Source organism: Haliotis rufescens, unplaced genomic scaffold (assembly GCF_023055435.1).
Source record: "Haliotis rufescens isolate VD_foot unplaced genomic scaffold, xgHalRufe1.0.p SCAF_45, whole genome shotgun sequence".
In the NCBI taxonomy this organism is placed as follows: domain Eukaryota; kingdom Metazoa; phylum Mollusca; class Gastropoda; order Lepetellida; family Haliotidae; genus Haliotis; species Haliotis rufescens.
Genome location: NW_025964168.1, coordinates 2,055,470 through 2,070,250, shown reverse-complemented (window position 1 = coordinate 2,070,250; position 14,781 = coordinate 2,055,470). Strand labels below are relative to the sequence as shown.

The window sequence follows — 14,781 nt, the reverse complement described above, 5'->3', positions numbered from 1 at the left end:
CAGCAAAAGCACGACAGGGGACACCCAGGAATGGTCCCAAACATAGTTTCATTCAATTCCAAATAGCCATTAAAACAACCTTCCACGAGAACAAACGTGTCCCATACTTCCTCTTCCATTAACTCATCATCACATCACTACCAGAGATAAATACATTTACATTACTACATTTAAAGCTGTAATAATCTCGCTATACTTCTCATTCTCGTACATCAATAAACAAACACTTGTTTACATACGTACATACTCTCACATACCTACTCTCACACTCATAGATACACCTCACACATACATAATCACAAGCAAAGAAACGCCTCACACACAGATACATCTCTCACACAAATACATACACCTATAGTGGAGCGGTCGGGTAGCCTAGTGGTTTAAGCGTTGGCTCGTCATGCCGAAAAACCGGGTTCGATTCCCGACATGGTTACTATGTGTAAAGCCCATTCCTGATGTCCATCGCCGTGGTATTGCTGGAATATTGCTAAAAGCGGCGTAAAGCCATACTCACTCACTCACTCGCATACACCTTTAACACACCTGCACCTCTCACACTCATACCCCCCTCACTTACACAGGTACATCCCTAAAATACACACACCTCATCTCATATACGTACATTTTTTACGTGCGTGCATACTCCATTCACTGATCATGACATAGATACACATGTAGCGTACATACACCTCAAACATACTTGGGCCTATCACAAACTACACCTCTCAAATACATTTGTTGTACAATCACATAATCTATTCATATGATCTACATACATTTCAAATAGTATGCAAAACACTGCAGAGCATTTACATTATGCTAAACATGTAAGAGCCTCTTATGGTACATTAATTGCATGGATTTACATAATTCATGTCCTCGTGAAAATCCCGGAGAGAATAGGTCTTCAGCAACCCATGCTTGCCGTAAGAGGCGACTATGCTTGTCGTAAGAGGCGAATAACGGGACCGGGTGGTCAGGTTCGCTGACTTGGTTGATGCATGTCATCGTATCCCAATTTCGTAGATCGATGCTTATGTGTATCACTGGAATATTTACAGACCGCCGTCATATAGCTGGATAATTGCTGAGTGCGGCGTTAAACAACAAACAAACAAACATAATTCATACTATATGGTATCTGCATTCATAAACCAGCACAGCTTATCATAATCCTGAAGGCCTTGTACGTAATTATTTAATTGGTTACAAAAAAGGACCCGCCGTGATATTGCTGGAATATTGCTAAAATTTGCGTAAAACCATACACACTCACCCACTCACTACAAAAAAGGCTTTTACGGATACCACCAATGGAGTACATTGAAGCATAAAATAAACTGCATCTTCAACAGCCTGTTCATGACATAACATACACCTTGAAGGGGAGTAATCGGCTTAATTATTAATTTGAATATTAAAGGATAGGCTTCCACTGCGGTAAGATGCCATTAAACGTCTCTGATATCTTGACATTCTTACATAGTGACAAGTGTTAATTTCTGGTTGTCTAGCCTATAGGTTCTGAGCTTGTTTCCATGAGGATTAAGGGTATTTTTCTATTAAAAAAAACCAATACAAAATGCAAACCCAAATCTGTTTGTTTATTCAGATAATTGTGCCTCATCACCAAGGTTAAAAATCACTTTGTTTCGCTAATTTTGATCAAAAGATCATCTTTTGTAAATGAAAGAAATACATAAAAAAAACACAACAACAACACATGTTAAGAATCATAGTTTCAAGGTAGCGTCGGAAGGGCAGAATTCGGGGTCATGGGTTATACACACTTGATACAAGAAGACTTGACAGTTTTCTCAACATGAAGATCTCTGAAGTAGCTTCATCAACTGTGCGACACGGGCGATACAAACACGAGCCTCCTTCTGGCAAATCACCAGGTTCCCCACCAACTCGGAGTTGGAGAGCGACGGTCCTGTGTCAAAGGCGTCTTCGATGGTGGCTGCACACGATTCCATTCTAGTCAAGGTTTGCATGAGTTTATTGCGGAGACGTTCCGGTGACATGTTATCCATTGCTATGGCAACGTTTTCGATCACGTGATGAAGTTCGAGTTTGATACTGAGCATGCGCCTCATGAAGTTGAAAGCTAATCTGAAAAATGGTTGGTCATCTATTTCTTGAGAATGATCACACATTTGAGTTCTAAGATTCGTGTTAAAACCTATTTCAGCTGCAATGCGTTTGGTTAGAGTGCGCTCCCGGGAGAGATATTTCTGAATATTTACATTCAGTCGCTGTTGGCGATGGTCCAAGGCAGTGGTGTAGAAACGTGTCCTTTTGGCCCAAGGACAGTCAGTGGTATTTTCTTCAATTAGAACATCTCTCAGTTCCTCAGCAAAACACGTGTGTATACTTGATGTGAGTATGCCACATGTCCAGCAGAACTGAGCCCCACAAGGACAAGTCATGTAAGGACATCCAGAGATCTTCTCGATGAACCATCTGCACTTTGGGCAGCTCTTACCGCGCACAGTAATAGAATTGGGAAATAGTTCAAAGAAAGTATCTTTGGCAAGGGTCACATAGTCCTTCAGAGCAATCACCTTCTCACGGAACTGCTTGGCCTGGGCACATGTAGCAGGCCAGTGGGCGTTCTTCATGCAGGCAAAGCAGAGATCTGTGCCACAGGAACACACTACGGGAATACTTCTGTTTCTGATAGGAAGTCCTTCTGCCAGAATGGCCCGTCCACACTGAGGTTTGGGACACCACTTTGCCTGAGCGGAGCAGTTGATCTTCTCACTCGTCTGCCTCTCGATGTGTTTCTTGACGTCACCGATGTGAAGGAAGGAAAGAAGCGTGGGGAAGTCTGCCTCTACACTGCAGCCATACTCAGGGCACGTCAAGGCACAAGGTCCAGATCGCAGTTTGCTGACCAAATGTTGCCTCCAACAACTATCACAGAACCAGTGACCACAGGCGTCAAGACTAGTTGCGGGGGAAGGTGTGTCAGTACTTTCAGTGGAAACCTTTATGTCATCATAGCAGATACCGCAGACGTCGGGAGGACAGTCAAATTCTGCAGCTTCTCTATAGGTTCCCTGCAGACTGCAGACGTTGTCAGAGAACTCGTGCGGGTGGATACAGTTCATGTTCCACCTCCTCCCCTCATTCACAAGATGAAACGACATGAATGGCGTCTCCAGTCCCTTGAAGGCGTCACGCTTCACGAAAACATCCCTTGGGAGTGTATCTATGTAACACAGGCAGCTGTCCTCTAGCTGTGCCAGTGTGTAGGTCTCCCTATCCACAACCGTGTCCATCTTGATAGAGTTCATGTGAGAAGCAATGTTCAAGGCAACGTTGTAGACACTCAGGGTGGCATCGTCCCGACCTTTAACCTCTGTAAATGAAAGGTAACCATGGAGATCCAACGATGATGACGTCACGTCCCAGAAGAATGTCGACGTTCTAACATGACCTCTAAGTTTGTCAGTCATGTCAATACTGAACTTGCGAGGTTCACACTTTGCCTCCATATAACGCCGACCATACACAGTTTGCAGGTTATCAAAAGCAGCCTCATTTGAATCAACTTTTACAGCTACAGGAATGACAATTGTTGGGTCTTTGAGGCTGACTGAAGGGGAATTCCCACCTTGAGAATATGTTTCATCTCCTGCTGTCACGGAGCGAGCAGACGACACATCTTTATCAACAAACACAATGCGACTTCTCTTACGCTCACTGTCGTCGTCTTCGTGGCTCGGTCGCCGAGTGCGAGTTTTCCTTTTTGTTTTCCTTTCAGGTTTGATAAAGTCCCTCAATGTAAAGTTTCCCCTAGAAATCACGTCTCCAGTATCGGAGTCGTCTGCACTCAGAAAATCAAAGTCCTCGCTCCTGTCACCTAACATCTCGTTCACATCTCGAGAAGTTAGACGAGATCGTCGCTTGTTTTTCTTCCCTCCATTCACAGTGGCGCTGGCACTGTCTCTGCCTTCTGGCTTGGTGTACTTCGGGTTATGAACAATGGAGCTTCTCGAGGAACAGGGGTAGAATATCTCATATCTGACTGTTGATTCATCACTATCGGGTTGAAGTGTTTCATCAATGTCGATCACTGTCTTGTTACCTCTCTTCCCTTTCGTTTGGCGCGTTTTGTAATTTGTTGCCGTTTTACCATCAAAATATCGTCCCACTTTCGGAACAAGCCGCTTTATATGTCCTTTATCTGAGTAGTAAGCGACACAATTATCTTGTCGCTTCAACTTATGCCTCAAAATTAAATCTGTTTTTGTAGAGTCTTCAGGCGACTCACCGGACTGGATGTATATTCTGATTACTTCAGGTAAAACCCATCGTTCTCTTTTGTTGAGCGAGAATTCAACATCGAAATCTGGAATATCGAAGTTTTCAATCAACTGTTGAATTTGGAGTTTTTTCTTCTCCGTTCCTCCTCCGACATAATGCCTCACTATTGAACTGTGAGTGTAGTACTGTCGGTTGTAAAGCGAGTTGGACGCCCGCAAAGTATTCCCGGAGCAAACACCGTATTTTGACGATTTTAGCACCATAGCGGTAATTCACAACACGGGCAAGGCTTCAGCCAGTTAATATAACTGAACTGTCATTAATGCGGTCTGTTTATATTATCCAGGCATCGTTTTCTCCTCGTGGTGCAATACACCGGCTGTGCTATTTTAGGACACTATCTCGAGGCTTACAACATCGTAATAATCAATGCCTGACCCACCTCGTGTATTCTGTTATCAGCCAAGATAGGTTCATAGGTTGCTGGCTGCTATTGAATTACAGCTGATCATCAGCCGTGTTAATTTATTAGATTTTGGGAAGCATTACATGATTTTAATCAGCGTGATATGAATAATAATTCATTTCAACATTTGTCTTCGGCAGGGAGGCTACATACTCTTATCCAGACTCTCCAGGAGGTCGACCATCTCCGTGGTCTAGAGGTAGGGCGTCCGTCCGATCCCCGGCGGCGTCATACCAAAAGACGTTAAAAGATGGTACTTGTTGCTACCCTGACTGACGCTCGGCATTAAGGGGCTAAAACAAGGACTGGTCGACTCGGAGTCAGTAAACTGTGTCTGAGTGGGGTATTCATGTAAGAGGGGGTGAGTATGGTTTTACGCCGCTTTTAGCAATATTCCAGCAACATCACGTCGGATTCATGTTAGACCGCGGCATGGTATCACAGTGGGCTAGCACTATAAATCGGGCACACACACCCACACCCACACCCACACGTTAAATAAGTGCAATAATGTTGGACGCGACGCTAAACCAAATTTCACCTCACCTAAAGGCTAAACACATGGTCAACACCATTTGCCGTAAAAACCAAGCACCTCGAATTCTACGACGCCCGTCGACTCCTTTAGATAAAACATACACATTTCTGGATGGCGTATTATGATGGGCGAATATTTAGCTATGTTATCCTCATTCATGCCAACAAAAACGCCAGTGGCTTCTTTAAAACCAGTGTGACACTCGCGAATGTAAATATCTGTTTATGTATATGATAATAAATGCTGTGTGGACTTGAAAAAACACACCAAATGTGCTTCTTCAACTTAGGCACCTTCAGCAGAAAAAAATATCTCAGGCCGTCAACCTCTACCTCAGAGTATCAAATGGCCTACCATTGAATGCTTCCTAATTTTTGTGCCTGTTGTCACATTTTAACACACACACACGCACGCACGCACGTACACACACACGCCACCAAGCCCGGACCCACGTCACCACACCCCAATTTATATGCTTGGCGAAGGTCCTTTGAACATGTGATATCATATCACTGATTTTATACAAATTTGGTTCATCTGCGTGGGTCTTGCTGTGGATCGAATAGTATACTATGTATACTAACAGAAAAAAGAAACTGTACTTCATAAAATGTACAATAAAATATATTTATTCCAAAATAAATAATGCATCATTCATGACATATTCCTGAAGACATCTCGACTTTAGTCGGAATCGGACAATAAACGCTGCTTCATGCAGAGATTTCTGTGTTGCAAAACACCGGCTGGGTTATTTTTAATGTGCTCAAATTGCTGCGTTTGTGAAAACTACTCAAGGTGTACCAGCTTTGTTTTCAATAACACAGGATAATCCGTTGTTTTACGACAAAGCAGACAGTTTAAACAACAGTGGCATATGTGTACGTGTCAACAACTGATCAACCTCGCCCAAATACAACAGAGCCTCGATTTCAAAAGCAGGTAAACCCGAGCTGAATGTTTGTTCTATTATTAGCCTTCACGTTTGTAACATGCGCGTGTGAACACAAGACGCTATCACATGTGTCTACCTCGGAAGGCAAGTGCAAATGTATAGTCGCAATCATACAATGGACTGTTTCAAGTCCCTGTCTCTTGTGATTGTGGAAATGGAAATGTCGGTGTTTATTTAATGTCGAACAGGGCCCCTGTCAAAAAACATATTCCACAGCATAAGACGACTTAAATATTACAGAATCCGTTAATCACGATCGAAAAAATAATTTATTCAGGAGATACGTCACACAAAGCGCCTGGGAGGAGTGTTTGCGATATACCAATACACTGATGAATGCTCCATAGATATCTCGGCAGCCAGTAATAAATCAAATCTAGGCGAGACAAACCAGTGATTGATATTACGAGCAACGTTCTTGGCCGTTGGAAAACCATCACACGCAATCAACCAAATCACGGAGTCATCCATTTGTTCCCTGGATACAAGGGGCACGGGTCGCCCAGGCGTCTTAGGCGCCGCGATTCGCTGTGCAGAGTTGCGTCCCTTGGGCACGCCAGGAACCTATGATTGTGGGTTCGAATCCCGGTCCCCCCCCCCCCCCCCCCCCCGATTTTTTTTGTAGGTTTGTCAGCACCATACCCGTGCTCATGGGTTTCGCCGAAGTGGTAAACGTCCGAGACCTGCATCACTTCGGGCTTTCCTCCCACATTAAGCTAACACGTCGTGATATAACTGGAATAATGTTAAAAGTGGTGTTAAACCCAACTTACTCACCCTGGATACAAGGGAGTTAACTGACAATAAAAGTCCAGTTTTAACCCTTGCGGAACTAGGCTGGAATTATGGAGTTCTATTTTGGCTGGTCTAACGAGTCTATGAATAGACTAACGCCTGTTGTCTTGTTCCACGGCGAAATGGAAGACTAACGTTAAATTGACAATGACACATTTATATATATCAATATTAATAGTTTAAGTCCATTCGTTTACGAACGGGGATATTTGCAACATATTCAGCATCGCTGTTCTGTACATTGAACTGATTTGGTAGCTTTCATTAAGATAGCTCTTTTCTCGATCAGGGCCATGTTTGGTTATCATAGGCCCCTAAAGGTGGTTGATAAATGTGCTCGAGTGGGTCCTGTGTGATCTGCATACTTGCATCGGCACATGTCCTTCACGTGCATCACGCAGAGGCGACTCGCACAGTGTTCTCTGAGCATAGAGTTCTTGAATATCTTTTTTAAGTAGGGTCATCAAAAGAATGCTGTTCTGTGAATGTTGGCTATGGTTTAAAAAGGTTAGACCACTCGAATCCGTTGAAATGGTCCCGCCAGGGGGTTTAACTGACCATTTCAACGAGTAAACATCGGATCCGTGGTGTTGTCTTACGTATACTTAATCAGGAAGTCTTTGATTACCCAACTCTTCTCAACGGTGAGCGGCAGATTCAGGATTTGTAAAGAACACACACACATGCACGCACGCACACGCACACACACGCACATTATTATCTCTCTGCCAATGAGAAATAAATCAATGCATATTACGTAGACGGTGCCATGGACGTGCTTATTAGTTGTAATGAGTCAAAGCGTGTAGCTATGTGCAGTAACGTTGAAACCACCCCATTGTTCTCGCTATTTCGTTAAGTCAGGTAAATAGCGTTGATATCTCTTAGTTCTTCGCCAATGGAAATCCCATCTTCAAAATCAGTGATGTCGTCTGGTTTCACGAAGTCATATCTATCCTGTGAAATATATCCGGATGATAGACGTGACAGAGCAACATCTTCAGAGCACATGACTTCCGTTTCATCATGTATAGTTTCAGACCAATGTGGGTTGGCTTCTTCGTATAACTTTGCGTTTTGAATTGCTTGTAAGAGTTGTCTCCCTTCTTCCGTTTTGGAATGCTCGACGTTAATGGGAAGATCATACGACGAATCACATGACTTCAGTTTATGTACGTCATAAACAAAGTCTTTAAAGTCCTCCATTAAACTATAAACACGCGACTGTCTATGCAGATTAAGATCTGTATTTTTTCCATTCCCAAAATGGATCCATATGCACTTGCTTATCAGGGCGTCCTTATTAAATATCGATGGCAAAGCGTCCTGAAATAGTCTCCCCGTTACAGAGGTTTCTGTCACTTTTATTTTCATTCCCCTTTTCCACGCTTGGATTTGATTGGCTGACTCGACTGAATGGATGACAAGTATGACTTCCGCATCCTGTATGCACTTACTGGTCCATGTTTCGGGCCCAAGGGAACGGATATCGTTGAAGGACCAATCAACGTGAAACACGTCACAGAAACAGTAGGTTTGCAGATAGAGGGCAAGAGTGCCTACAAGTTTAACATGCGCTTCGTGGTCCTCCGTGTACAACAGAAACACCTTCCGCCGCTCAAGGGGAAGTAGCTGCATGGCAACTGAAACAGATATTAAAGAACATAAAGTGTATTTCGTGTCCGATCACGAACGTCTTTTGAAAATTGAGTATTTGAAGCAAACTGTGAAAAATACAACGAACGCCGTTTTTGTTTAATTAAGAATGAATTTCATCTTTAAAATACCTCGGTAAAAACTAGATATATACTACAGTAAACTACGTTTATAACGAACACGCTTATAACGAACTGACGGATGTAACGAACTTATTTATTGGTTCCAGCCATTTGTTGTATATATGCTGTATATATGCTTATAACGGACTACGGTTATTGCGAACTAAAATTGGTGGTCTCTTTGAGTTCTTTAAAATCGTAGTTTACTGTATAAGTAAATTCTATCGCATTTCTGGAATTGTATAATTAAATAAGTTATAAGTCACTATCTATATGCTAAATTGATGTGTAATGAATTCGGAACAGAGTCACAATTTTTACTTTCAGTCAATATGTCCTTAGGGATCGTGATATATTATGTGGGGTGGAGGAGGGGGATGGGGGAAGTGGGGTGCCAAAAGGGAATCAGGGCAGGGTTACGAAAAAATATGACAGTCTCTAGGGAGGGTCATAAAAAAATACACATAATGGGGGAGGGGTTATGCAAAAAAGTACGTTTTATAAAAAGTTATAAAGTGCTTTTGCATATTGAGTTTTCAGGGAGTCATGACAAAAAAAAGTATAAGGACATGGGGAGGTCATCCAAAAATATGACAAGCATTTGGGGAGGGTAATAATTTTCAGGACATTAGTGCATAAAAAACCTCTGACCCCCTACCCCACCCCTGCAATAAATGACCGGTCCCTTGATGGCTTTGGAAACCATTTCAGTCATATAGTATATCGCGACCGATCAATGAGGTGAAATCATACTTGCGTGAAGAAAGTACTGCGAAGCGACTTACTTTTGTTTTTATGACTTGGAGCTGCTGTCAAGGGTTCTCGGCTGTCACGTGAGTTAGCTCCGCTGTTCCAAACACGAAAAGGTCCTGAGAGAAAAGTCAAGGACAACTATATACACCTAGAAATTAATTTTTTTTTAAACTGACAACATATAGAACAGTGATATACCCGTTTTCACAAAAATCAAGTTTCATGATACTCATTAATAGAATGAGGTGGAGTGAGGTGAAATTGGGTTTAACGTCGCGTCCAAGATTATTGCACTTATATAGCGACGTGCATATACGTTTGTGGCTGCTTGTACTAGTCCCACTGAGATACCATGCCGCAGTTTAACATGAATACCCCACTCAGACACAGTATACTGACTCCGAGCCGACCAGTCCTTGTTTTAGCCCCTCAATGCCGAGAACCAGACAGGGTAACAACAAGTACCATCTTTAAACGTCTTTTGGTATGACGCGGCCGGGGATCGAACCCGGGACCTTCTGCTCTCTGGGCGGACGCCCTACCATTAGACCACGGAGGCGGTCTCATAGAATGACTGTCTATCTCGAGTATAGTCATGACAATAACTGACAATGTCGCCCAAACACACAGGCATATGAACATGAAGCATGATACCCTCGAGTTTCAGGAAAAGCACTTTGATATTAAAGTGAGTGAGATGGGTCTAACGCCGCTTTTAACATTATTCCAGTTATATCACGACGTGTCAGCTTAACGTGGGAGGAAAGCCCGAAGTGATTCAGGTCTCAGACGTTTACCACTTCGGTGAAACCCACGAGCACGGGTACGGTGCTGACAAACCTAGAAACATAATCAGGGGGAACCGGGATTGGAACCCACAATCATAGGTTTCTGGCGTGCCCAAGGGACGCAACTCTGCACAGCGAATCGCGGCGCCTTAGACGACTGGGCCACCCGTGCCCCCTTTGATATTAAAGCAAGTAAGGGTAGATAAAGTGGCAATTATCCGAGTGTTTAGTCAGCACACGTAACCATGACACGCAGGAGGCTGTCAGAGGCACTCCGTTGGCATATCATTGCCATGCATGACACAGGTATGTCATACAGTACCATTGGACATCAACTTGGCTATGACCATACTGTCATCAGCAGACTCGTAAGAAAACACCGACAGACACGTGAAGTAAAGGACCGTTCCCGACCAGGGCCACTCCGAATGACAGCTGCACGGGAAGACAGGGCTCTAGCACGTCCTGTGAGGCGACAACAGGCAACAGGCATCTGTCCACCAGGAGTGTCCGAAACCGGCTAAAATCATTTAGGTTGAAGTCACGAAGGCACATCAGATGTCAGTTGTTAGCTGCTGCTCATCATCAGCGACTTCGAATGGCTTGATATATAGCTCGACGTCATTGAAATCTGAGGACGTGGCGACGGATCCATTGGCCCTATTCTTCCAGCACGTCACAGACGGGCGAATGCGGGTTTGGAGACACAGAAACACTGCGTATACGCCTAGGAACATATTGTACCAACCGTCCCGTATGGTGGGGGGAGCAATATATCATGACTGTAAACTGGACATGGTAACACTACGAGGCAATCTCAACGGCGATCGTTACACCGAGGACATCCTCAAGCCTGTTGTGCGAGATTTTGACAATCACTGAAACACTGCGTATACCCCTAGGAACATTGAACCAACCGTCACGTATGGTGGAGGCCCTGTCGTGGTGTGGGGAGCGATATCTCATGACTGTAAACTGGACATGGTAACAGTGCTAGGCAATCTCAACGGCGACTGTTACACCCAAAACATCCTCAAGCCTGTTGTGGGAGATTTTGACAATCATGCACTTGCCACTCAACACGTGTTTATGACAATTCTGGACCCTATCTTTATAGTGCCGTGACTGCATTTCTTCAAGGACAGGCTTTTGACACTTTGCCTTGGCCCGCTATATGAGTCCAGATTTTAATCCATTGGAACATGTTTGGGACATTCAAGGACGTCGGCTGCAGGCAATGGATCCACCATTACTGAATGTGACAGCTTCAGAGGCTACATTGCATCGGGAGTGGCAGCAGGTACCTCTTGGCCGTATCAGAAGACTCACTGGAGGAGTGAGGAGAAGGGTAGAATCTGTCATCTTGCCACAGGCAGTTTCACTCGCTATTGGTTTTCAGGATTGTGTTTATCTTTGTGTCACATATAATGAACGGTTTTGGGCAGTAATGGTCGTCCATACCTGATCACGGGACTTCCCAGACCATTAGTTTTCATGGTTATCAATTATGCTCAATTACAGGACTATCACAGCTATTGATGCAATTAAAATATTGAACATTTGCATCATTCTCTGTGTTTTCATTAGTCAAAATCTCTCACTCAAACTCACTCACACACTAAACTTACTCACATGTCCACTCTGAGACTAAAATGCCTACTAAGACTCACTCACAGACTATACTTACTGACATACCCCCTCATACCTCGACCTCTGTTCCTCAGTGAGAAGGCGAAGAGCAGCAACAGAATTAACGCAACAAGCACGCCCAGCACGGACCCCAGAACGGTTTTGATGACGTCATTAGGAGACCCGGATGAACCAGGCAAACGATTGTTGAGCATGGACATGCGCTCTGAAAAGGAACATTCCCGGGTGGAGTGAGATATATAAATGTGGAATCAGGGATTTGTCAATGTGCAGCGGATGTACTCGTGAAAGGGGTATTGGCAGATTGTGTGAAGTCAAATGTTTAATGTCGCGTTATATAGTGCTAACCCACTGAGATTCCATGCGCAGTTTAAATGGATACTCCATTCAGACACAGTATACTGACTTAGAGCCGCAAATCCCTTATCCCTTTAATGCCTTCATTGCATTGATTTTGCCATCACAAGGGATCAATATTTCAAAGTTTCATCACTCAAGGATCCTTTTGACATAAACTCTCATTTAATTCTTGGATTTTTTATAGAAATTAAATTAATTGATAAATTTTGATGTAGAAAGCTATATATTTTATAAATTGGTAGTATATGATTATGAATTGAGATTGTTAGTGGTTGTACCCTTGATGGTAGCTTAAGTAGCGTAAAATTATTGTCCCCCTGAGAGGGTACGTAAGCCCACTTCATTCAAAGTATTTTATATATACCAGGGTTTTACTCGTAGAATATTTGTTTGTTTTAATTTTGGCTAAACTTCTCCATAATCACCAATTATTGAAGAGATGGTGTAAATCCTGCCGGGGTCTATGCAGGTAGCAAAGGTACTGTAGTCCCCATGGTCCCCAGTATGGTGGCCTACCTTAAGGTTGCTGGTGATGTATAGCCCAATTTAACATTGTATTGTATGAATAGTCAAGTTTTATGGTCATTTACTAGTTTTAAACCTACATCTGTGATAATCTAATTCTTTTACTGTCCTTTGTCGACAGGTTTGTATTCTAAATTGATGTATATTATAATTAGATATACAGTAAACTACGGTTATAACGAACACGCTTATAACGAACCGACGGATATAACGAACTTACTTTTTTGGTCCCGACTATTTGCTGTAGTTATGCTGTATATATGCTTATAACGAACTACGGTTATAACGAACTAAAATTAGTAGTCCCTTTGAGTTCGTTATAACCGTAGTTTACTGTAGTCACTATATGGCTGAAATATTGCCGATGCGACTTCAAATATTAACTCACTCACTCACTCACTCACTCCCCGAGCGCCAGGCAGAGTAACAAAAAGTATCATCTTTTAACGGTTTTTTATTGTTATGACACGACCTGGGGTCGAACCACCTACCTTCGGCACTCGGGGCATATAATTATGCGCTCTATCCACTACACAAGGGGCGGTGGTAGCTTGGCATAAATTATCTATAAATAAAGTTGTTTTCAGTTGGGAAAAATATTTGGTTTCAAAAGGTGTGTATGGCAAGAGCCAAGTGGTAAACATCTTACACCATCACTTCAGGCTTTCCTCCAACATCAGGGGGCACGGGTGGCCCAGTCGTCTAAGGCTCCGCGATTCGCTGTGCAGAGTTGCGTCCCTCGGGCACGCCAGAAACCTATGATTGTGGGTTCGAATCCCGGTTCTCCCCGATTATGTTTCTAGGTTTGTCAGCACCATACCCGTGCTCGTGGGTTTCACCGAAGTGGTAAACATCAGAGACCTGCATCACTTCGGGCTTTCCTCCCACATTAAGCTGACACGCCGCGATATAACTGGAATACTGTTAAAAGCGGCCTTAAATCCGACTCGCTCACTTTTTGGACTCATTTTAGAGTTTGGCATTAGAAAGCCGGTACCATGACCCTATTTGATTCACACAGACTCGGGCAACATGCCTTTAATCCATAACGGCGGGCGTCATTGACGACTTTGATAAGGGAACCACGACATGGGCCACAAATACAACTATTTCTAATAATTAACCGACGAAATTACACATTTATCAATGTTCCTCAAGGCGAAATCTGCGCAGGCTTTCTGAAACGTAAATAACATGTCTCGCGGATAATTACAAGCCGATTTATTCTTTCAAGTGAAGTATTTATGGTTGCGTAATTACAGCTTCAAGTTCGTCCCTGGGTAGTCATGTTCTTTTTTCATCAAGAAGACATTTGCAGACTGTTTACCAAACTCTTTCACTGCTCAGATACGAGACATTTTAGAAACAAATAGTTGGGTTTTTTCAGTCTTGGGAAAAGGTTTGAGAGGAGGTTTAGTCAACTTAGCCATTATGGAACTTTGAAGTGAAGAAATCTTAATTGAACACCTGCACATGGGAGAAAATGCAATACGGTTTAAGTGGGTAATTTGCATGTAAAGACGACGATGCGAACGTTGTGCGGCCTTGGTGGACAGGCATTCCTTGATTAATGGCCTATTTTCAATGGAACTCAGTGGAACTCAATGGCTGAACAAAACAAGGAGCAAAATGCTGACTAAACTCCTCAATCATCTCCAAATTAAGATAAATAAATAATCTAAAAGGCACTTTAATACAAAGATTATTCTTACCACCACATGCCCATGACTAACTTGTTTGGTAAAATGTTAGCATTTAATTGATAATAATTGTTGCTTGAATTATGTGTTGACATTTTCTGTACACCCCCCCCCCCCCCCCCCCCCCTTTTCGACAATGCTGTGCAGCCCCGTCCTCCCCACATCACCCAAAAAGCTGTATCCGCATTGTATATT

At 43.1% G+C, this 14,781-nt stretch overlaps 2 protein-coding genes across 5 annotated transcripts in view; both read right to left on the bottom strand.

Annotated features, from left to right (window-relative positions):
• Positions 1 to 1,610: 1,610 nt before the first annotated feature.
• On the bottom strand, positions 1,611 to 4,707 carry LOC124145899. The gene has a single exon (XM_046515854.2). It carries the CDS (start codon positions 4,539 to 4,541, stop codon positions 1,821 to 1,823), a length of 2,721 nt encoding a protein of 906 aa, XP_046371810.2. The 5' UTR covers positions 4,542 to 4,707; the 3' UTR covers positions 1,611 to 1,820.
• Positions 4,708 to 6,978: 2,271 nt separating this feature from the next.
• LOC124145858 overlaps positions 6,979 to 14,781 on the bottom strand; it is a 29,044-nt gene continuing 21,241 nt past the window's right edge. For 2 of the 4 annotated variants that reach the window (XM_048383194.1, XM_048383195.1), the window contains 3 exons: positions 12,039 to 12,206; positions 9,596 to 9,679; positions 6,979 to 8,675 (listed from right to left, as the gene is read on the bottom strand). In XM_048383194.1, coding sequence (XP_048239151.1) covers positions 7,888 to 8,675; positions 9,596 to 9,679; positions 12,039 to 12,206 — 1,040 coding nt within the window. In that variant the 3' untranslated portion in view covers positions 6,979 to 7,887. The remainder of the gene's footprint in view (positions 8,676 to 9,595; positions 9,680 to 12,038; positions 12,207 to 14,781) is intronic. The other 2 variants (XM_046515811.2, XR_007218214.1) reach the window with 2 other exon arrangements.